This window comes from Chelmon rostratus, chromosome 4 (genome assembly GCF_017976325.1).
Source record: "Chelmon rostratus isolate fCheRos1 chromosome 4, fCheRos1.pri, whole genome shotgun sequence".
Classification (NCBI taxonomy): domain Eukaryota; kingdom Metazoa; phylum Chordata; class Actinopteri; order Chaetodontiformes; family Chaetodontidae; genus Chelmon; species Chelmon rostratus.
In genome coordinates this window covers 9,325,840-9,349,417 of record NC_055661.1, presented here as the reverse complement: position 1 = coordinate 9,349,417, position 23,578 = coordinate 9,325,840, and the positions used below count along the sequence as shown (strand labels likewise).

At 39.2% G+C, this 23,578-nt stretch overlaps 1 protein-coding gene across 1 annotated transcript in view; it reads right to left on the bottom strand.

Annotated features, from left to right (window-relative positions):
• The window catches only part of jak1 (Janus kinase 1), a 37,038-nt gene extending 19,757 nt beyond the window's left edge, over positions 1–17,281 (bottom strand). Inside the window, exons 1-9 of the mRNA XM_041936151.1 lie at positions 17,030–17,281; positions 9,316–9,524; positions 8,341–8,464; positions 4,688–4,835; positions 3,984–4,138; positions 2,955–3,223; positions 2,061–2,176; positions 1,077–1,259; positions 256–413 (exon numbers count right to left, since the gene is read on the bottom strand). Of these exons, the coding sequence (XP_041792085.1) occupies positions 256–413; positions 1,077–1,259; positions 2,061–2,176; positions 2,955–3,223; positions 3,984–4,138; positions 4,688–4,835; positions 8,341–8,464; positions 9,316–9,517 (1,355 nt within the window). The 5' untranslated portion in view covers positions 9,518–9,524; positions 17,030–17,281. The remainder of the gene's footprint in view (positions 1–255; positions 414–1,076; positions 1,260–2,060; positions 2,177–2,954; positions 3,224–3,983; positions 4,139–4,687; positions 4,836–8,340; positions 8,465–9,315; positions 9,525–17,029) is intronic.
• Between the last annotated feature and the right edge of the window lie 6,297 nt (positions 17,282–23,578).

The window sequence follows — 23,578 nt, the reverse complement described above, 5'->3', positions numbered from 1 at the left end:
ATTAAAAGCATGGGTTAACAACGAGGCTGTTGATACCCTTTATTACAAACCCTTCATTTAGGCTGGCTTTTAACAGCTGTGTGTGATCTTTGTCCAGGTAGGAGGCAGACAGGGTGTAGGTAAATGCAAATTATGGTCAGCAACAGATGGTTTATGATGAATGTGTGTAATAAAGCTGCCTGAGTCCACTGACATTGTGCTTTTGTGAAGAAACAAGCACACACACATTCCACCAATAAATCTGCCAGTACAAACCAGATGGGTCCGTGGCAGCCGTTGTTGATGTTGTGCACAACTGAAGCAGGGGCCACCTCCTTGCACAGGAAGTGGTGGGCATCCACTGTCAGCCTGAAGTAACCATCCACAAGGGCGGCATAGGACAGAGCCTTAGCCCGAGAAGCCATTTGCAACTCCTGAAAAGAGAAAAGACAGGGAGTGAGAGAGATGGAGAGAAGGAGGGAGGAAAGAGGTGAGGAAAATAGGAGCTCTTACAAAGCCATAATACTCCAGAGGGCTATCTAAAAGAGCAGTGCTGTATTACAAAGCTCAAATCCATTTTCATGGTGAAGCATGATATCATCATTAGTCATGGCTAATGGCATGTGGGCAGAACGGCTTTGCTCTAATTTGAGGAAAATCCAAATAAATGTTGCCGTTGGTCACATTAACTATAAAAACAAGAAGTGGCATAGGTCCAGGTTAGGAAAAACAAGTGAGAAAGGGTAATCCTATTATTACTGTACTAAGACACATCACAGCTGTATTTGCTTTGATATATTGAGGCAAACACAGCAACGCAGCCACAGGGATTTTGTACAGTGAATCCTTTTCAAACTAAATTCTTGAAACAACTGTTGTTGCAATGCAATGTAAACGCAGTCTCTTTACATTTTCTGTTGTAGAGCGACACTCCTTTACTATGCAGTCACATTTTCATACTGTAAATGACAATCCACAGCTCAAAATACATGTGAAGTCGCTGCTGGCGTTAAACAGATTTGGGTCTCAGTGACAATATGGAGGGTGATCCCACATGAAACACTGTGCTCTTTGATTTGTTGTTATGTCTGCCTCACCATCCTCTTGTTGTCCTGTCTGTAGATGGTGACCGTTGCCTCTTTGATGACAGTGTGGGTGATCTCATGGAAGTCACAGAACACCACCCAGCCTTCGTTCACCTCTTTCTTTCTATCGTTTTTCTGCTTTCCATCCAGCTTGTTCTTCTTTGACTTGCCCTTTTCTTTAGAGATCACAGGTGTCTGTTTTTAAGAAAGACAAAGCAGGTATACATACTAATTATGTAAGAAAATAAACCATTAGTATTGGTTTGTCCTTGATAAAATGCAGTACCATCACATGTGGACTAGTTATTTCAAGAGCTAATCAAGAACAAAATGAAGACAACTATGCTGCTCTTTCAAAGCGATTGACACTCTGGTCCATTATCATGAAAATACAAGGAGATGTGTCCCGTATAAAAACATCTCAGTAATGTCTTGAGAGGTTTCATTAACCTAACTCCAGTTCTGCATGCATAAGAATAAGAAACCAAAACAAGACATTTGATACAAGTCATTTGTTTATGGTAAATATTTTTCACATGTACATTATTCAGCGGGATTTTACGACTGTTAAAGCAGGATGCAGATGGGACACATTGTTAACGAGCAAGCACTAAAACAAATGAAAAAAAATGAGCACTAGTTCACAAAGTTTCTAATTTCTGTATAATATTCCTATTATATGCCTACAGGAACTTGAAACTTGGGACTTGATTTTATGACTTCATGCTTTACATTCTTACATTCTTGAATGATATTTCTTTCTTAATGATCCTAATGTAGCTTTATCTGATATTTGGTGACTTTATCCAACTTAACCTTAATCTTAATTTTCCACATAGAAACATGTGTTTGGTTGTAGATAGTCAACACGGAGTTAACAACATTTTTCCTGTATGACATTTGCATAATTCTGTCGAGAAGTTTTCCAGATAACAACAAAAAGATTTGTCTCCACCAGTTTATCTGAAACTCCTATTCGCACACAGTTTCACTCACTGTAACGGGCTTCTTTCTCCAGGAAATGCCAGTGGTACCAGTAACCAGGACCTGCATGTCATGGCTTGTCTCCATGTTCTGACTCTGGCTCTGCCCTTGGCACTGGTTGTAGAACCCTAGAAACAGCAAACAAACATTATACTACCGCAGTTAAACATGCAGCCAAAATGTATGAATGCTGCAGTTACAGGACACATAGACTGCAGAAACCTTGATCACTGCACGAACATTCATAGCTAGTTGGTTTCTCAGTATTGTTTTTCAAACCTCTTGCAGTGATTATGCAGAGATGTAATCTTATTGGCTATGGCTACTGCATGTTTACATTGAAAGAAAGTTCTGATCTTAAGCAGGTTGCTGAAACCATCCGGTTCTCCATCAGTGCTTGAAAACATCACACAGTGGTTAGAAACATCCAGGGTCTGGTCTACTCTGTGATAAGTGGGTTAATGTGACATGTAAACATCTTGTTCCTTTCACTTTTGATTTTCACCATCTGCACAAAAATGTTTAAGGTATTTTTGGCTGTGTGGGTAGGACACCACAAGTTCTCTGAATGTAAACATGCCAAAGTAACCATATAATAACTCTTATCCAATATAGCTGGTTCAAATGATGCAATATGTTGCAAAAGGGCTGTATTTTGTCTCATCGTGCCTAATTATTTAAATAATAATGATCGTTTTATCTGTCTCTCTCTCCTGGCTTAACACCTAGACAAACTTCCTGTATTGTTTTTATTGCAACTCCCAGTGGTATTATGTTGGTAGACAAACAGTTCTCTCTTTTAGTCATCTATAATCTCCTGTAATTCTAATAAAACTACATCTCAAACAAAACCCGACCCTGAGCTGTTGCCACAAATCTGGCACAGTTCTCTTCCTGAAATCTTACCATAGTAACCTCCATTGAAGAGCTCCCCTTCCTGCATTACACTGAGCGAGATGGGCTCAAACACCTCGCTGCCAAATCCGCTGGTCAGGCCCTCTAATGTGGCCAGATACTTGATCTTCAGGTCATACGGCGTGATGTTGCTGTCCTTGACTGTGCGGCGGTTGAATTCGCTGAGGAACTTCTTGAAGACGTTGTTGATGCGGATGCGTGTCAGAAGGTTACGCTGCTTAATGTTGCGGTTCAGCGACTCTGGGATGAAACGTTTGTAGCTGGTGGGAGTAAGATAGAAAGATAGAGAGGAATGTATGAGCTTTTTCTTTAAGTACTTGCTATGCTTTGTGCAAGTGTTCTGAAGGTAAGGGAAAATAATATGTGACTTCTCAGAAACTATGGATAGAAGAGTGGCCATTAGGTATGTGTCTTTTTGTGTGTCTACAGGCACTCTAACCTTCAAATGTGGGGTGTATTATGAAGTGGAGGACATGAGCAAGAGGATAATTATGTAGAGGTGGCGATGGAGATCCAATTAAAGTTGCCAATATTTTCATAGTTTTCCATTATTTGCTTAGTTTAAAGTGTAAACAGATTGAAAAGTCTCCCAAAATGCATACTGTCTGAACTCTTGGTTGTACAATGTATGTAGAGGAAAAAAATGGAAGTTAGCTTGTGAAAGCAATGCAGTCTTGCAGCCATCTCTCAAGTTGATGTCAGAGCCCCCTGCCACCGGGGCAGAAGATTACAAATATGGTATGTTCTCAACATGTGGAAACACAGGTGTGTGTCAGTTAATTATATGCACACTTTGTTCTGCTTTCAAGGGAGAGTATTTCTGTCTCTGGAACTGAATTCAAAACATCAGAGCCCCCCCTGCAGCTATATGGTGTCACCAAGTCTGTCAACAAGTCTACTCAGTTAACTGATAAAATTCACCACAACTATAAACAAGAAAATTTAAATTAACAACAATTAAACTTGTTTCGAAAATCAATGATGCAAGCACATGCCGTATTGTGCGTGTGTGTGTTTTACCTGATTTCATGTGAAGTGGGCATATCCATGTTTGTGGCATAATGAGTGATAGCAAGCACAGCCATGCCCAAACACTCATTTTCGATCTCGTGTTGTTCTGCTTCTGACTGGGACATCCTCAGTGGAACCACGCCTTTCTGAAAGTCATGCTGGCCCTGCACAACAAATATATATTTATGTTTAGTAGAAACGAAAAACATAGACACAAGAAACACATATGAACAGAAACACCTAAAGAGAAAAGGCAGAGTGTCTTATTTACAGAAAATCCAGATGGACCTCTTCTATTTGAGACACTGACAATTCAATTATGCTGTTATTTGTTTGGAAACATCAGTTCCTCTGAGTTACAATTTCTTTCAGTCGCTTTATATTTGAATGGGCTGAAAGGACAGTGGCTCTAACTTACACAGAAATTAGTGCTGCCTATTGCTGAACTTATAACTGCACTTCCTGGTATTGTTACATTTCCTCCCAGCTGTTGACATTTTGAAACACTGTGAGCTGTGTTGATGTTTGAGCTTTAAAGCAATTTCAACCAAAAGAAATAATAAATATAAGAAAAACAGTTTTTGGTAGACTCTGATCTTCTTAGGTGGTCTGTCCAAATATATTCTTTATATAGGCGACAATGAGAGAGCAGTGCTTAAAATTACTCCCATGACACTACAAAGAAAGTCACTGCTGACTGATTATTTTTCCACCTGTGAAAACAGGTAGTTCAGAGAGGCAGCATCCAGCAGCGGCGTCCCTTCCGGTGTTTTCTGTGGTCCTCCTCTGAGTTTACTGATGCAGTGTCTCCAAACTGGAGACTCTCCTTCAGTGGTGCCATGCCAGTTTCTGAAATAAAACCTGACAAGCAACAGAAAGAAGACAAGTTTACAAACTTTATACAGGGTGTGCAAGCAAGAAAGTACACATGGCTTTAAAAAACAGTACTAAGTGGAATACCCAGTGACATTACAAGATCAGATGGGTTGCTTTATGCTCAATGAATTCCAGAAACCCATTTTATTCTTGTGCTGATTTGAACTCACTACTAGGATTTGAAATTACTGTCTGGAAGGAAGGACGATGTTCTATAAATATCAAGCCTTGAGTTTGCATTGATGGGATTCTGGCGTTTCGTCAGAGAGGTGCCTGCCAGGGGTGGAACATCAAAATGAAAAGATGAGCTGAACTCTGGATTGTTATATGCATGCAGCTGAACCACTGCTGTGCACTAAATAAAGATGTCCAGTGTCCAGTGTTCCCCATTTTGTCATCTCTGCTCTCACATTTCATTCAAATATTACCCTTTTTTTGCCTATTCTCCTGTTTACTCAGAAATTAAGCAATATTTGAGCTGCTTGAGATAAGACTGCAATGTATTTCAGAGGAAAAACCAGCTCTGTCTGTTCAGTGTTACACACATCTGTCTAGACATGTGGCAGTGGACAAGGGGGGAAACTGCCAAGCCAACATTTGCACAAAAAAAAAAGAAAAAAAAAAGAGAGTATACAAAAGACAAAAACGGAAATTTTAGCAAATAAAACAATATATTCAGCTAATGGCCACACAGATACTGATGAGGCCTGTGGGAGGAAACCTGCAGGACAAAGGCAAAAATCGGCATTTTTGGCCCAAACTGTTCTGGAGACTGCCTGAGAGGAACTTTCCACCGAGTACCTCCCCCAAGAACTACATATCTTCTTGGGCTTTTTTCTGTTTGCATTTGCACTGCAAACCAGAGCGCTAAAGTTATTTAAGCCAGCTGGCGGATGCCATCACAACATCACTTCTGCAAGAGATTCAACAACAATTTGGTGGACATTTGTCCATGTTCTGTTCCATTTCTTAGGACTACAGTTACAACGTTTCATACATTTTTAAAAAATGCAGTTTCCAGGGCTGATTTTGCTCATGTGTTCAACCAATCAATACACTTACATCTGGACCAATCAAAGTACAGTGACATGTTGACCTATCAATGTACACTTACATCAGTCATGGTTCCTCTTATGCTGGGAGAGTACCTACTCTGAAGCAAGAGCTTAAAAAGTCCCTAAAACAGTGTTCTAACAAATCCCATCAACCCCAGTTATTGTAGAGTGGAAATCATAAAAAGGCAGGTACTTAGTACTACACACCTAATGTTACCCATAAGGAGCCACCCTGCTGTCCGTTGGTAATGTTGGTCTGTATATATATATGTATATATATATCTATTGGATGGATTCCTATGACATTTTGTACAGACATTCGTGGTCCCCAAAGAATTTTTCTCTGGACAAATATTAGCATGCTAACAGAAGGTAGACTTCAGCGAAAAGCACGACTGTAAGTACAGCCTCACAGACTTGGTTACAGACTTGAAATCTGTTATTTCTTCGTTTTTGTTGACCTGATGGGAATCCATCCTGGTGGCACTTCAGTCCCTGTGTGGTTGTGTTGAACATCTGTTTATGCTTAACACTGCGTGTATATCACGACTTGACCACAATACCCTGCCTGTCTGGCAGATTGCACTACATCACGCAAAGCAGGCTGCAGCACACTTACACACAAATACAGACACAACACACCACAGTCACACTCTATGCATACTCAATTTTCTCTCCACTTGCTACTGTCAAAGCAGAGCACAGCGAAAGAGGAAGTGCAATTGACACCACAGTAATGTTTTCTTTCCTCTTTGCGTGAAATGCTACCTACTTTGCAGAATAGATTCTCTGAGGAGGGACATAACTCTATTCAAAGTAATCCAGTCAGGTACAAATGTGACATGGTCTGAGTAATAAAAACTTTTCCCTCCAAACTCTAACAACATTTTTTTTTTTTACAGGTTTCTTTGTCAGCAGCATCACTGCCATTCTATACACCTGGCTCTGACAACACACATCCATCACACATTCATGACATATTTACAACCTCCAAACCTACCAGTTATAGTAACAATAATAATCTATTTATATAGCACCTTTCTCAACAAAGCTATAAAGTGCAGTCATGACTCATTTCACATTCCCAAATATCATTACAATGTTACGTGTTTTGCTGTAGATGAAAATACCAGACTTGTGGCTGGGTGACGGATGTGGAGGTATATGCTAATAATTACTAAGAAGGGAGCTGTTAGTCACTGATGCCTTGAAAATATAACAAATCTGTATTTTCTCTTACCCATTTAGATCATTTCTGGCTGCAGTTCTACATACAAGGTATGTACAAGGTAAAAGGTATTTTTTCATTGGTTAATTTCTATGAAAACATAAACTGAAAAAGTAGCCGGTTGCATACAACTGAATGAGATCTGTCAATAAAATGATGGTTTAAATGGTAAACAATGTTTGAAAAGTGTAATGGTGTAATTGATTCTGCTTCCTGACTATCCTTCAATATGGACAAACTGTTTTCTAGACAAAATACATGACACATGATAGTAGCACGATAAACAAGGCAGCCCTGGAATCCACCTCTCCATGTCTCTCAGCTTTTTCTGAGGAATCCTGTGGCATTGCTAGGCCAGTGCAGTCAGTCCAACACTAAACCTCTAATTTGGACATGTCCCTTGAAACCTCCAAAGGGAGGTCTCCAGGAAGCCTCCTGATCCAAAGGCGATCATTTCAACACAAAGGAACACATTTCAACCACTTGAATTCCAGATCTCATCCTTGAGATACTTCCAAGCAGCCAGTTTTTCTGGCCTCTGACTGTCATTCTACTTTGGCCTGAAACAACTCCAGTGCGCACTAGAGTTCACAGAAATACATCACGCACTCAAAAAGCAGTCCTGAGATCACCACACCAAATTCCATAGCAGGAAGGCTGTTTCTCTTGAACACTTCCCTCCTTATTCTTTTGACATCACAGAAATGATCGTTAAAGTCTCCTGGCAGAGCTATGGTGTCACTACGGTAGCAGGCTTTAACTGTTAACTTTACATAGGTGAAAAGAGTTCACAGTTAAAGCCTGCTTGGTATTGCTCCACCTCCTGCTTCTTCGCACCAGAAAGAGGCATTCAACATCCCAGGAGGCAGCATGCTTTGGTTCCTGCCTTGGCCTGCCACAGACACAGTTCCCTGCGCCTACTCCTGGGGGTTAGGTGAGGAGGCTTGATTGAGAAGGATACACCACCAGGATTAAAAGTCCAGACAAAGTTGCTCTCTGCTGAGGTGGGTGTTTCATATACTGTTGGTCTTTAAATTGCTTTTACTCTGAACACTCATCTCACAATATTTTTCAAGAAATATTTCCACTATCTTGAAGACTAAAGAATTTCAAATTCAAGAAATTATTTCATGGAAACAAATGGCAGCTATAAAATTATAATATTCAGCTTCAGTGTAGTCATCCACTGCTGTGATGCCATTCTTACCTCATGCGGTAGCTCAACTTGAGACTGGTTTCATCTGTGATCTTGAACTCATAGTTGGGGGGGTACCATGTGTCAGTTGTCTCATTGTACAGGGCAAATAGATTATGGCACAAGGGAGAGATTGCTGAGAAGGAAAGGAGAAAAGAGGTAAAAACAAGAACAAGTCAGACCAATTGTTGGATTGGGACACTTGCAAATTTCTGCATTAAATGCCGGACTTCAACTACTTAACATTTAAAGAGACTGACATGATTTTCATCTTAGCCCAGCTAACCAGAGTCAGCTAACCAGTCAGTTAAATGACTAATTGTAAATTAGAGAGAGACACGTTTTTTAAGATCCTCTAGAGTGGCACTTGGTTTTACAGCATATGAGTCATTGCTTTTGCACACTTGTTGCTTTTGCACTTGTGTGATGTACTATGATAATATTACTAAGGGGAGCCATCATGATGTGTATCTTTATTGGAATCTAATGTACTTCATTTAACATGTTGACAGCTCAATGAGGTAAAGCAGTAATAAATGTTCATTTGGATTTCAGATTCTTGCATTAGTTCCTGTAGTTTACGACCTCTCTTGCCAGTTGTTCCCGTCCTTGTGTTCATATGTCTCTCTCTCTCAGAGTACATGCCATAAAAGTTTATTTGCTTGTTTGTTTGAAAACACCCTGTAACCTTGACTACTTCACCAAAACCAAGACCCGGAAGACTGCATCTCCTAATAGTCTGTCCCTGTTACCGACCAACAACTGTAACAGTAAATCTTTACGACTAGTTACCAGAAATTTTTTGCTAATGCAATGTCATTTAGGAGTTTTTTTAATCCCCGAATGATTTACCACATATATACCACGTATGAGACTGACAGTAAAATGTACCCACGTCCTTCATTACTGCAATCAACAGAGATTATAACAAGAAGCAAAGCAGGGAATTCTTGATTTTGTCAAACACTCAACAGGTCAGTCACTCACAGCATTTCTTGGCGGCATTGACACAGAGCTGCTCTGCAGTGTAGCAGCCGCTGAGATACTCTAGCTGGTGCACCTCTGGCATGTAAAAGTGGATCTCCAGGCCCAAAGTGGAAGTAGGAGAAGAGGGGAACTGGGCCCTCCTGGACCTCCTCATCTTCCCACAGAGTTGCCTGCTCAACTCCATCACCCACAGAGTTGACATTCAGCCACTGGAAACAAAGTGAAAAAGAGAAATGAAGAAAGTGGGAATCATTCACATAAATTGTTTGCCTTTAGGTCATAGTTTCTATAAGCAACTACTTTGAGGCTTTTCATAATGAGTACACCCATGTACCCACAGATTATTGTATTTTGATGGTCAGTGGAAACTCAAACTTCATATACCCTGTTTTACAAGTAATTACTACTAAGTAGCAAAAACATTATTATTATCTTACATTTTCAAAAAAATTCTTGTGGGTGTTTTTAAAACTTAACAAGAGCTTTTGATACCAAGTTCACTACAATTAACATACTTATGTTAGCCTGTCCCACCCTTATATTTTTAACATTTCAACATTTTCTGAGGAAATGGGTGACCACTGTGTAGTTAACATCAATCAAGCGTGTTTGAGGGGTGTGTGTATGTGTGTTACAGAAAGGCAACAGTAGTGATTGTGTGGCGACCTCAGCAAACAGCAGCAGAGACTCTGAGTTCAATGTTCATTAACCTGATGACTCACACTGAATGTCGTGCAGAGCCACAACACACAAAAGTAGACAGAATACAGTGATGCCTCACTGAAGTGCAAATGAAATGACGTCAGCCTCTCAACTGAATTGATGACATCCACACAGAAGGCAGATGGTTGCTGCGCAGGGGCTGCGAGGAGTGTGTGTCTCACTACTGGATGAGTCTAATAGCCTTTCTACACCAGCTGCACAGCAAAAGCAGCACGTCAGCAGCAGCAGCCCTGAGTCCTTCATCAGCACGCTGGACCCATTCAGCCACTTTTTTTTTTACACTCAATGGTGTGCTGACAGCACTGACAGCTAAATAAAAAAAACATGCAGTTAAGTGCAAACATAAAGAGGAAAAATTATTTTAAGCCGGAAAAGACACTTCAAGTCGCAGACACTCGTGTGAATACAAGATGTTATTTGACCCAGGTACACAGCTGCATTGATTTGATGCATCGATTGGATACTGATATCAAATATCAGTCCAAGATTGATTCAAATAGCTGGATCTGGTATCAGTGACAATGTGGCATATCTTAGGGTCGATCTATTACAATCAATTTTATGTTTAGAGCCTTAGTGCCTATTTGCACTAAACATTCCTGTTTATTTTGAATCATTTGTTTTTACCAAGTTACTTGTGTGTACTACTTGTGGGAAATGGAATTCATCAAGTTTGCACCAGTTTGTGACTTAATTGTGATTTAATTGATTTAATTACCATATTTCTGGAGCGCAATTATTATCATTTTAATGATAAATAACATGCATATCTGTGGAATAATTGAGGGATTTTGTTTTACAAAGTTAGGAAAGTAATGTTTAAATCAAGCCTGATGTTGCCTTCACATACAAGAATCATCTCGGTCTCTTCCACACAGTGAAGCACAGGACTGCAACTGCTCATTATTTTCATTAATTTCGTTGATTGCTCTGTCAATTTTTTTCTCAATTGGTCTATAAATTATAGGGAAAGGGTGAAAAACATTGATCAGTGTTTCCCAAAATATTGACCAGTGTTGCCCAAAGTGATTTTGTCTTGTCTGTCTTTTATCCAGAACAAGATATTCAGTTTACTGTCATAGAGGAGTGAAAAAAACAGAATATTAACATTTAAGAAGCTGGAATCGAAAATGTTTTACTATTTTTTTCCCCTAAACTACTAGTTAGAGTAAACTGAACTATTTACCAAAGTTGGACTTTCGGTGTGAGGGAATATAAATTAAAACAAGGTGCAATGACATCATCATCATGTCAGTCAGCCAGCTTTTAGTTTTAAATTATAGGAAATGAATAGTAATTGTAATCATAACTGTTAATCATTCCTGAGCCCTGCCTCTTTCCTTCAATGCTCCAACAATATTGACGGCTAGGCTAAATGCCTCAACAGTTTAGCATGATACAAAAGACAGTTAAAACACATGTTGCATACATATTGGCCCAAACGGTGGCATTCTGCCAGCTGATGACATGTACAGCCTGATCATCTCTGACAGAGAGAAATGTGAAGAGATTGTGATGTAGAACTCAACATCAGCTCAACATCATTGTCTTCCTCTCGTTTCGATAAACCAACTTTGGAAAGAACAGATGGCACAGAAAATGTTTGCTAGTCACTGACATAAGACTAAGAATTTTGTTTACTTTATCTCTGTGTAAAGACTCTACCCAAGCTGCAAGCAGATGTTAAGCAGATATTATGGGACAATGCACACAAAGTTTGAGCACTATAAGAGGACTAACACTGCTGGCCTGTGTAGGTGAGATGGACTTCGGTATAGCATTAAGTCTAGTTGAAGGCTTTCAACAGTGAGTGGATACTGAATTCTACTGATTTTAGACACATGAATGTAGAAATATGAAAAGACTAATACATCTAGGATCATAATAAACACACACACACACACACACACACACACACACACACACACACACACACACACACACACCATGACTCAGGTTTGATATGAAGACAGACCGGTAATACCAAATTGTAACACTAGGTGTCACACATGACTCAGCTGCTCCTGAGTGGAGCATAAAATGAGAGCTCATGAATGAGAGTGTAGTGGCACCACGTTAACTGAGTGACAGTTTTAGGGAGCACCCATTGCGTGTTCATCTTTGTTTTGAGATGGATTAATGACTCTTGTTGGGAAGCTCTTATTGCACTTACAGTAACATAACGAGTTGTCGTCAACTCAAAGAGCATTATTTTCACTTCACCTGTCTGTGTGTGGAGGGGCTAAGCCCATACGACCATAAATGACAATAAGTCATTAATAAAGTCTCTCATACTGAGCTGAAATGAAATGAGTGCACATAAATCAGGCAAATAACAAGCAAAATATTATGCTAATCACATTGTCATCACTTTTTCTTGATTGCTTAATGCAACACAAGATGGATTTAGCACTGTCTGTTTGCCAAGGTCATACACCGGACTGGACCACAAAAACAGAAACCACCCCAATCCAATAGTTCATATGACTGTTCAGTAAAGAGCAAGGAGCATAAATCACACCACAAACCTACAAAGCGAAAAATCATCAAGTCGTACTCTTCCCAAACCAGTGGGGCGCACAACACAACGCACCCATGACTTCGCTGGCCCAGTCCACCAGCACAAGCAGCCAAAACATTGATAATCATTGCGCAGGTATCCTATTTCACACTAAGCTTAAACAGTCTTCATTTCTCATTTTTTGCAGCTGAATTTCTTGAGAAGAGGTTTTCAATGAGTCATCTGCCTTTTACAGCAACTGAGTTAATCATTCCTTTTTCTACCTAAATTCAATGTAATACTTCTGAATGTCTCTAATAAATGTCATTTGGTGTCTTTAACAAACGAAATGATCAAGACTGGTTGAGACTGGGAGCATTTTGCAATCTTAAGACCAGACTTTCACAACTTCTCCAAGTTCACTTCAGATGGTAGTTCTTCCTTGTCCCCCTCAGTGATGTCACACCGCCTTGTCTGCGTGCCCTTGTTTTGATGAAGGTAAAATGACTGGAGCCATTATTTCTGGCAAACAAAAAGACTACTTGGAGCAGCTTATAATGTAACCAGTGACAAACAGCCAATCCCAAAAGGTGTGTAGGAGATTCAGATGTGGGTAAAATTGAGGCTACTCAAAAGCCATAACAAATACTGCCTCCATGTGTGTCTGCCTTAAAATAGTAAAGAATGAAATATTGTAACAGGGCTGCATTGATTAGTCCGATTATCAATTAATCTGACCATCATTTTCTAGATGTATCAAATTTGGTGTCTAATATGTCAAGAAGTAGATAGTAAGTAATGGTCGTCACAAAGCTGGAACCAGAGAATTCCTGATGTTTTTAAGAAATTATTATTATTACTAATCATCTTACAGTTTCTGGTTCTTTAAAACGTTTTACAGGGTATGGTAGCTTGAGTGGACTGAACCAAATATATCAATACATCATTTGGTGCCAGTGATTTTATACATGTTATATAAATTAATACTTGTACAAAGAATGTATAAATTAGGTTGCTTGGGTGGTCAAAGCAATCAAAAAACAAGAAAAGAAAGAAAATAAATACCACACCAACAAACAAATAAGCTCTTCTGCATCACTTCAATTGGCGGCCCTTCTAAAAAGTGGAGGTAAAAAATAAAAAAAACTGACCACAAGCATCATGAGAACAAGCTGAAGAACGAGAAAGTGAAACTAAATAGCCTCTTTTTAGCTATCACAACCTGCTCTTACAGATACAAATCTTCCTTCCTGTAACTTCTTTTCACAATAAAACACTTCTAGCAGAGACAATGGGGCATGACTTTTATTGTGTTTATGGGAGACCCTGGTTGACATCTTATCATAGGTTACTTAGGTGTTCACTAAGTTTTTCTTTAGGTCAATTAGACCCCATAAGGTGAAGATCTGCAGACAGCGACAACTTTGCTTGTGGACAATTTGTTTTATTTTATTTATATCTGTGACTTGTGACCACACCTGTAACTGATGCAGGGTGTGATCCAAAAATATTTTTAATCATCAAGTGAAAGCACATCAAACCATTGATGAATCAAAGTTGCCATTTGTTCCAGCAAAATTACGGTATCAATTAAAAAGGCTTTAGGCAATCACAGATGAGCATGCTTTTCTCCTAACACATTATGAGCTTTCACACCCTCCTGCACTCATGTTTGAGATAATAGTTATCAGTGGGGCGAATAATGAGTGATAATGAATTTATGTGAGGTCTGTCTGTAATATGGCTACAGTGCTGCATTGAAATAACATAATAAAACTTATCAGTGCTTGGTTGCAACATTGTTGTAAGGATGCATGCTGACTAACATCCCCTGAAATGTCTCAGCTTTAATAAATAATTTAATTAGTGCACTTTTTCTGTTCCTGTTTTTCATGACTCAGCAGCACGCATGTAAATTTATGGACAATACACTATTGGCATACCTCTGTCGCTAGGTCAAAGTCAGCCACTCAAAAGCTTAAACTATTTTTTACTATATTCTATATGTTCATTAAATTGGCTCAATTGTACTATTTTGCAGCAAAGGAATATTAAACTAACAATAGCATGAATGCGTGCGTTGATGGTCAAGGATTCAAACTTTCTAGATCTTCATTATGGTGTCTTCCCTTTTGATTCTCTAGCATCTTTTGATATTTTAAGCAGATGCAACTTAATTTCACCATAACCACCATATAAGGAATTTACATATTGACTTTCTGTAAAGCATTGTTTGCATTGCTATGAATTAAAAATTCTGGTGTTGTGACACCATAAGCAAGTAATTTCACTTAATTATGTATCTTAAACCAGAAAAGTAGTGGTAATGTCAATTCAGAGTAGGTCTTCAATAATTCAATAAGTCACGCCACTGAATTTGATAAAATAAAAGTTGAGATAGGGGGACTATGCTTAAAACACATAATGCTGTAATTTGAATAGGCAAGATTTTCTTTCAAAAATGACCATTTTGTTTCATTTCAGCAATATGTGTCACACCATGTTTTGCTTTTTGAAAGCAGCAAAGCCAATGTGCCTGAAAGGAAAATGCAGTAGCAAAGCAATAATGTCACAGAGGCCATTCAGTTATTTCAAGAAAATGTCAAGTAAGTGACAAACTAGTGCTCTTTGATATTAAATGTCAAGTTACTGTGGACTTATTTCTTCAACTGAGATAAACCTCAAAGTTTAAAAAATTGGAATATTAAACTATGAAGAACGTACAACTTTGATCACAAACTGATACCAAGAACATGAAAATTTTCTGACTTTTAATCCACATCAGCAGCAGCCTACATTTGGATGAAAAATTACCCCTTGCGAGTTCAACTTGAAATCCAAGTTCATTGGGTTAAAACACACACACACACACACACACACACACACACACACACACACACACACACACACACACACACAATACAAGGGTATTTGGTCAATACAAGGGTTAATAGTAAAAACAAAATAGCACTGAAATTAAGACTGCCACTTGTTCATTCTGATATGAACACAAGGGCTATCAAAGGTAACTGTGTGGTTGAAGCGCTTTAAACGTTCAAAGTCTGACAGTACACTCAGGAAGAGCCGCAAGAAACCACGTTCCCTCAATGTTTGAAATGAAATTTTAGAGAGTGGTGGTGAAGCCAGGAACTGTGTGTGTGTGTGTGTGTGTGTGTGTGTTGGGCCCAGAAGGAAGCACCTAAATTTGTCAACCTCCACATGTATGAATCGACTTTACCTTCGTCATCAGGATTTTTTTATGATTTAGTACATTATGTGTATTACAGGTAGGGCTGCATCTGACAATTACTTTGCACTATTGACAAATCTATGACTCTTTTCTCAAGTTATTAATTACATGCCTGGTCTATAAAATGTCAAACAAGGAGCCTTCGTAAGTTCCCAGAGTCCAATGTGACTTCTTCAAAATGTCACGATTAGTCAGACGAACAGTGAAAAAACGAACAGGCGTGGATATTCAGTTGATTATCACAGAAGAGTAAGAAAACCAGAAAAACAGTGAATTTTTGCTATGTTTGCCTGAAAATCAACTTAGTTATTGAATCACTTAACAAAATAATTGGCAATTAATTCTCTGTCAATATACTAATATATACTAATAAATTAATTGACTAATTGTCACAGTTCTAATTACAGATGAGGGACACAAAAGTGACACCTTTGATAGGAAAATCCATTGTCCGTCTGTTCTGTTAACATTTTAAATTCCAGTTAACAGGGAAGTCATCGAATCGAACCATTTACTTATTTATTTATTGTTATAAATAATTTACTTCCTTTACCCATCGCTGTGTTGTGTGGAGGCAGGGACCCAGTGGGCCTCCTGGTCACAGATAAAACTAACACAAGTTTCCTTTCACAGCCTAAAAGCACAATGAAATCATGTAGACGGCTGGCATGCATTTATTCAGACATCTTTCGCTTTCCCCACTTTCAGTTTTACGGACTGTCGGGACAGTCTGGTTTCAGTGGACAAAATTTTATTCAATCCAACACAACATCCTTGAAACACAAATTGTACTTGTGAATCTTATAAGACAGCAATTGTCCTTAGACGGAGTCAAACTTTTTTTTATTTAATGGTAACGTTAGGCCCGACTTTGTGATGGCGTTGATGTATTAGATTGCATCATATTACACGATCTAATAATTTGTCCTCACTTTAATCAATACCATATATTCCTAACTGAATTCTTATTTGGATTAAGTTTTAATGACACGGTACATCCGCCCAGCATCTCTGTCTGCACTGAGCCACTGGACATGGATGGAGACTCACTGCTATCACGCCAACGTTGGTTAACATTAGCTTCTTCGCCACTGAACTAGCCGGTCAAAGCTAACGGCAGCTGGATGTTTCTCTCGCTTGACAACAACAACGAAAGATGACAGGCAAGTGTGTGTTTCCAACGGACCAAAACACAGACATTTTCTTCGATGGCACCATTTAATAAACGGTTATCTACTCACCTAGCAAGCTTAGCCAGGCAGCAGGCAAGTTATTTCCGTTTCGTTTAGTACATTTGACGCTTCAACCAAGTTGGAGCTCCTCGCCAGACGGATTTTCAGTATCGTTTGTCGGCTATTTGATTCCAAAACGTCCAGAGAAAAATACCCGGTATCCAGAAAGAAAGAAATATTTATTTAATTCCACGGAATTTATTGGTAGTTTGTAGCTTTAGCGGAGACACAGTCCACCTCTGCTCTCGCTGAGCCTTCCTGACAAGCGACGTCCCCTTTCCCGAAAACTACGCAGTGGCCTTGTGTAGAATACGGCAGTTGATTGGCTGCTTAGCCCGTCACAGATGATGACATTAACCCTTCGTTGGCTGGACACAGAGAGGGGTGTGTGCGTTTTTTCTTAAAAAAATCCATGCTGTAGGAGTACAAATGTATTTACACAATGGGGACTCACCTTTCATTTACAGATAAATAAATGAAAAAATGAAATAAAATGTTTGTTTTTAAAACAAATTCGATCAGAGGTCAAACTCTGTTCCCTAGGTCAAAAACGAACATCCAGCTTCATAGATAGATAAACAGATAGATAGATAGATAGATAGATAGATAGATAGATAGATAGATAGATAGATAGATAATTTAAACACAGATAGATAGATAGCTCCAGATCATCTACTGGATGAACCTTGTTGTGAGATTGTTTTTATCAACTGTCTCCAAGGCAATGGTAAACTTTCAACTTCAATACAATTTTAACATGAAGGCTTGGATTTTGGTTAAGGTTAGAGTCAAGGTAGGGGTTGGCCCTAGAAAATTATTACAGTTGAGGTTTAGACTTAAAGACCTAAATTGATGTGCTGTGAATAAAAATTTGTGTCTGGTAAGGATTTTCCACCAAAAAACTCAATACATATGTTAAAGTTTTTATTATTATTATTATTAACTGCCTGTTCTCCTTCATTGGAAAATCCAGAATCTATGAGGTGTAATACTGTGTAATTGCTTGAGACAAGATGTCTCCTATGTTTCTCTGTTAAGTCAGTGTATGTTCACCAGAGGTTTTACGTCATCGCATCACACTTGTGTTCATTGCATATTGGCCCACAATTGGCTTCTGAGCTATCTGTGATGTCACAAAATTATGCGTTGGTTTTTTGTTTTTTGTTTTTTTGTAAATTCAAAAACAGCCCTTTGGTATCAGACTCTGCATGTATATAACACCATATATGAAGGTCAAACATCCAAGTTAAGTAACACTCTGGGTGTAATGTATTCCTAAGGGACAAAAAAAGGCATAAAGACAGGGGAACAAATAAGGACTTTTCACACACATGGACTTCACAGCTGTGCATATCTTCTGAACACTGTGGCAGGGAGTGTAATCATTCATCTTTGCCATTGTGTAGGTGGCAAAATGTAGGTAGTTCCAACAAGGTCTTTGTTTGAGCTACAGTATCTAAAACATCTTTGTGACTGTGTTTCCCAAACCTGACAATATGCAGTCATTGCCTGTGTTTGTAATTGCACTACCCCATCTCTTGCAAATTTGCATTACTGCCCTTTTGGATGATGCTGTTTACTAGAAGCAGTGTTTGTGCAGTCAAGTGGCCAAGCAGTGCCAATATCCTAATTGTGCTTAGACATTCCACACATCATGTCGAATACGAAGAGATTCTGTTGCAAGTGATACATCAGTTTCTAATTTCAAAGAGAATTTTGTAACAAAGGGGAAATCAGAAACCTAGGACAAGAAATGTGTAAAAAATATGTGACAAATTTTCATCTTAAAACTAGGAGTCAGCAAACTCATGGGATGATGTCACCACAAAAAAACAAATAGTGGCATTTCCCCACTGATTGCATTGAAAAGAATCTAACCCAGAGACCAGGTGTACATATTGACATATGTCAATCATCACTTATGAACAGTGCTGTGACAGTTAGCTCTGTGAATGTGGAAAGAAAACAAACAGATCAAATAGATGAGTTATGTATCACCTGTCTGCCAGGTGTAGCATCCCTGAGCATTCCAGTGCAGCTAATTAATCCTACAACACAAGTTTAGGATACCATTTTACTTTAAGTCCCCTTATTCAGCATTCGTAAGCAGAACACAGTCATTTAATGGAATAACACTCACTATGATTTTTATACAACTTTAGGACAGTTTTAAGTGTTTATCAGTACACAGTGTTTGCCAGCACTTAGGCACGTCCACTTCATAAATAATGGTTGTTAAAACACTCTATCTCCTTCATAACTACTTTATAACTGTAACTACATTTGCAGCATTTTATAAACAATGTATTAAAAGTTTATATTATGCTTATAAAAGCTGAATACATGCTTTAATTACAATAAAGTGTTCCAAAGTTGGGTTTGGTATTTTTGTACTTTCTCACATTTTTTTTTCACACATCAGTCCTCAGCTTGCTGCGGTCAGTCTCAACAACGGTCCTTCTCAAAGCTGTGAGTGAGCACTGCTGACTGGCCATCAGCTCCGAATCACTTTGCTGCTTCAGTTATAAACTGCTAGTCACCTGGTCAATTGTTCCAGCAGCTTAGGGGATATACATGGGTGGGTGATGATACAATGGAAAACTGCTTTGTTTCTATTGTCTATTGAGCATGGGCATGAAGCCAAAAGAAAAAAAAGGGGGATTTTAAGGAAGGGAACTGCCACATCCCAGTTATCACTTGTTTTCTTGCTTTATAGGAAGTTTGACAGAATTTCCCCATGATCATAGCTGTCGTTGTCAAGTACAGTTTTGGATGTTCACTAAAACAGTACTTGACTATACTATCAGGAAATTTAGCAGATTTGAATGCCTGTTCTTATTTTAACAATAGCTAGCTCTTTTGAGAAATGTAAACCACACTGAACTTTTAACGGTTTATCATTAAAAAATATGCTTAACAACAAACATGTAGATATCACACAGTGAGTCAGAAAAACACATGCGAATCAAGACGAGCTGTGCAGATTGAGGTTAGAGTGAGACAAAAACAAAATATGTTTCATGACACTTTGGGGATTTCCACCGCAGCCGCAGCATGTACCCTCTGAATGAAACATTCTAAGGACAGGTGCAGAGTGACCTGTAGTTTATGAGACATGACTCAAGCAGTGCATGTATTATTCAACAGTGTTCTGAAAAATATGATTCATTTCAGCATATTCAGATTCACAGATCACAGTGTGCTTTGATCTGTGATATATTGATATTATACACTGAACATGACCTATGATTAAAACAATAATGAGTTAGGAGTTTAAACCAAAATGGAGGCTGTAGTTGTCGTTGTGTGTGATTCATACATTTAGTCCATAAATGGTCTGTTTAACTGGGAAAACTTACTCACATAGCCTCGTAATGGCACTATAAATTAGATTCTCCTTTTGTGTTGTCAAAAGTTTATCTGACAAGAAATGTGACAAATGAGCACTTTCGTTTTGATCAACTTTGCTATCAACATACTCATTACTTAGATTTCAGAAACAGGTTAGACAGGACAGAGCTGTCGTTGTTCAGACCACAAAGCACATCAGTACCAGGTCTTTGGCTCCCCCTGTTGATAACAATGTGGAACAACCACTGAGGACCATCTTATACTTCAGATTGTAATATAGTGCTTCTGGTGAGCCGGTGTAGCGCCTAACCCCTGATAGTTAAATCAAGAAAAAACATGGAGAACACAGCATTATTATAAAATGATATTTATAAGGAGTTAGGACATACGTCACAATGAAAGGTTCAGGAGCATTAGAAATATGAGGCTTGACTATAAGGAAGCAGGAAATTAATGTGGATAAGCGTGCATGATGCACATGAGTTTTACAGCCAAATGGAACTTCAGTCTTCCAGTAGTTGACTGTTTTATGGCTGCAACCTTCTCTATGTAGGATCCACTGAATTTTCAATGATAAATAAAAGAACGTAGACATTTAACTAAAAGAAAATTCACTTTATTTCTTACAGTGAAGCAGATGTTACATGAGCAGTGGAAATAATACTAATGCACAAGGTTTGAGCTGAATGTTTCTTAAATACACAATAATAGCCTCATAGATATGTCATTGACCAAGGTGCGATCCATGGACAGATTCAACAGTTTTGTCAGTAAAAACACACAGACTTTTGGACATCACATCAAACCTTCTTAAATCAGCACACCGCAATAATTTCTTTCTTCTCTTTGGTCTTCTGGCTCATTTAGCCGAATATGTTCTGATTCGCTGCACTCGTGTCAAGTTGGCAGCCATCCTTCAGTTATCACAGTACTGTACCTTCGATGGGGACAGCATCAGCACTGTGATAACTGAACCAGGGCAGCCTGTCAAATCTAGCAGTCCGGGCCTTCGCTCCATTCGTCATTCACCCACCTGATGTCAACAGGTGCAAAGATAACAAAGTTTCCCTTTGCATTTTTTAAAGCTTATCAGCTGGTATCTAATTTAAATCATGTGCAAGTTGCATCTCCAACATTTGTTTGAACACAAATAATTTTAAGTAACAAACAGTTGCTAATACTATACCAGATAAATCTACAGAGTAAGACTGTATAATCATGTAACCAAACAAGCCCTAATTTGAATACAATACTTGTTGAAATATCCTTTCCTCCATTGGTCACCAGCAGGAAGTGTTTTGCCCTCTAACAATGGGATTTAACCCTTTAAAATTCCATAACTTTTTTTTTTTTCTTTTTGGAAACACAATAAGACCATCAGAAAATAAACAAAGTCAGAGTGAAAAAGGTTCAAATCAGAAGCTACATTTCATAATTTGACTAGGGGAACAGAAATAAACATAGAGACCTCTTAAAAGAGGAATTGAGTACTGGGCAAACCAGGGGAAAGTTAAGTCAGTCCTCACGCCTTGTTTTGATTATGCAGGTTTCCTTCATACGACATCCTACTGTTTGTGTCCGAAAGGCTAGATTCAGTGAAAGTGGCTGAGCAGTATGTTTTGCACATGCACTCCAATCAGGACAGTGATGTTATTGTACAATTCCCTTTAACGTAAATTTGCACAACTAACGTGGCTAAATTTGCCCTGCAAAAGACAGACTGCGTTGCACATTACATGATGAAACTCCTACCTGTGTCTGAACGGTGGACAGTTAATAATGCACAACCCTGCAGCATGTGTAATTTGAACTCAAAGGCCTTCTGGATGTGAATCTGTGATTACAAACAACACTGTGTAATTCCTGGAAACGGGAGGAGGATACCTGTAGTGTTGCGCATGATATCATGAGGCACATGTTTTGTAGACTCTTTCCATATGAAAGTATTTTAGCTCATTTTTTTTCCATTCTGCTCCTGCACGGAGGCCTCGTTAATGTCTCATCCCATAAAACAATTACGCATACAAAGACCCCCCCCCTCAACCTCTTTCCAGCTAGGACTCGGCAGAGACAAACTACTGTATATTATTCATACCAACCACAAGGCCGAGTGACGTCAGACTTGTTATGATTCTCCACGCGGGCTCCGCCCCCCTCGGCGCGAGCAGCCTCTCGAGCGCTCGCGGCTCCTCCTCCTCGTCAGTCCGCCCTCCGCACTTCATGTAAACAACTCCATTATTAGCCCCGCTGCTCAGGGCTCTGGCCAAAAATGTTCCCGACGGACGGGAAAAGCAAAGCAACATGTGTACTAACTAAGCAGGGCAGAGGACAAACAGCGTCGGGGCTCAGTGGCCCCAGTAGCTGTCACGAATGTCTGTTGAAAAAAAAAAAAAAAAGAAAAAAAAAAAGGAGAGAGACCCCGTGAAGAAAGCGCGTCCATATTGTTTAAACCCTCAATGTAAATAAGTGGGGACTGGCTCCTAACCTGACAGTGGAGCTAACAGGCAATACACATCAATGGCTCCGACACTAGATAATAACGACGGCAGCACAAGTCAAAGCGGTGCCAAAGCTTGTTGCCGCTTTCTACAAATAAACTAAAGTTGGCCGGATCTAAACCGCGCTGGCATTTATGTCACGACACAACAACATGCACACCTGCTTCAATGAGGCGAAATAAGCTCTACAAAAAGCGACCGAGGGTAAAATCTAAATGCAATGTTCGTATTGAACGCTGTGCAGCCCAACGTTGACGCCCAGCGTTGCATACACACCCCTTTCCCCAGCGAAAACAAACAGCATGCCCTAACATCTAAATATAATCATTTATTCTTAATTACGTTCAGTCCGCATTAAATACACAACGCACATTTGGCTCACTCACCTGCTATTTTCCCGTTTAATCCCCCGTGTTTACATGAATATTTTTAATGACGCAGCAAGACCACACAGAGCAACGTGATTGTCGCCATTTTTTGTTGTTATTGAATTCTCCAAAGCCATGTGACAAATTGACAATGATTTTAAAAGCAGGCTTCCGGGTGTGGAGACAAAAACTAGTTTCGCGAAGCTAAAAAACAAGAAAGAAAGAAAGAAAAAAGGTTAATCTTCCGAGTTGTTTGTCTGGTGGATTAGTCTGGCTTCTCCACTGACTGGAGGCTGTGCGCAATATTTGACAGCTCCGGGACGCTGCCGCCGCCGTATGGC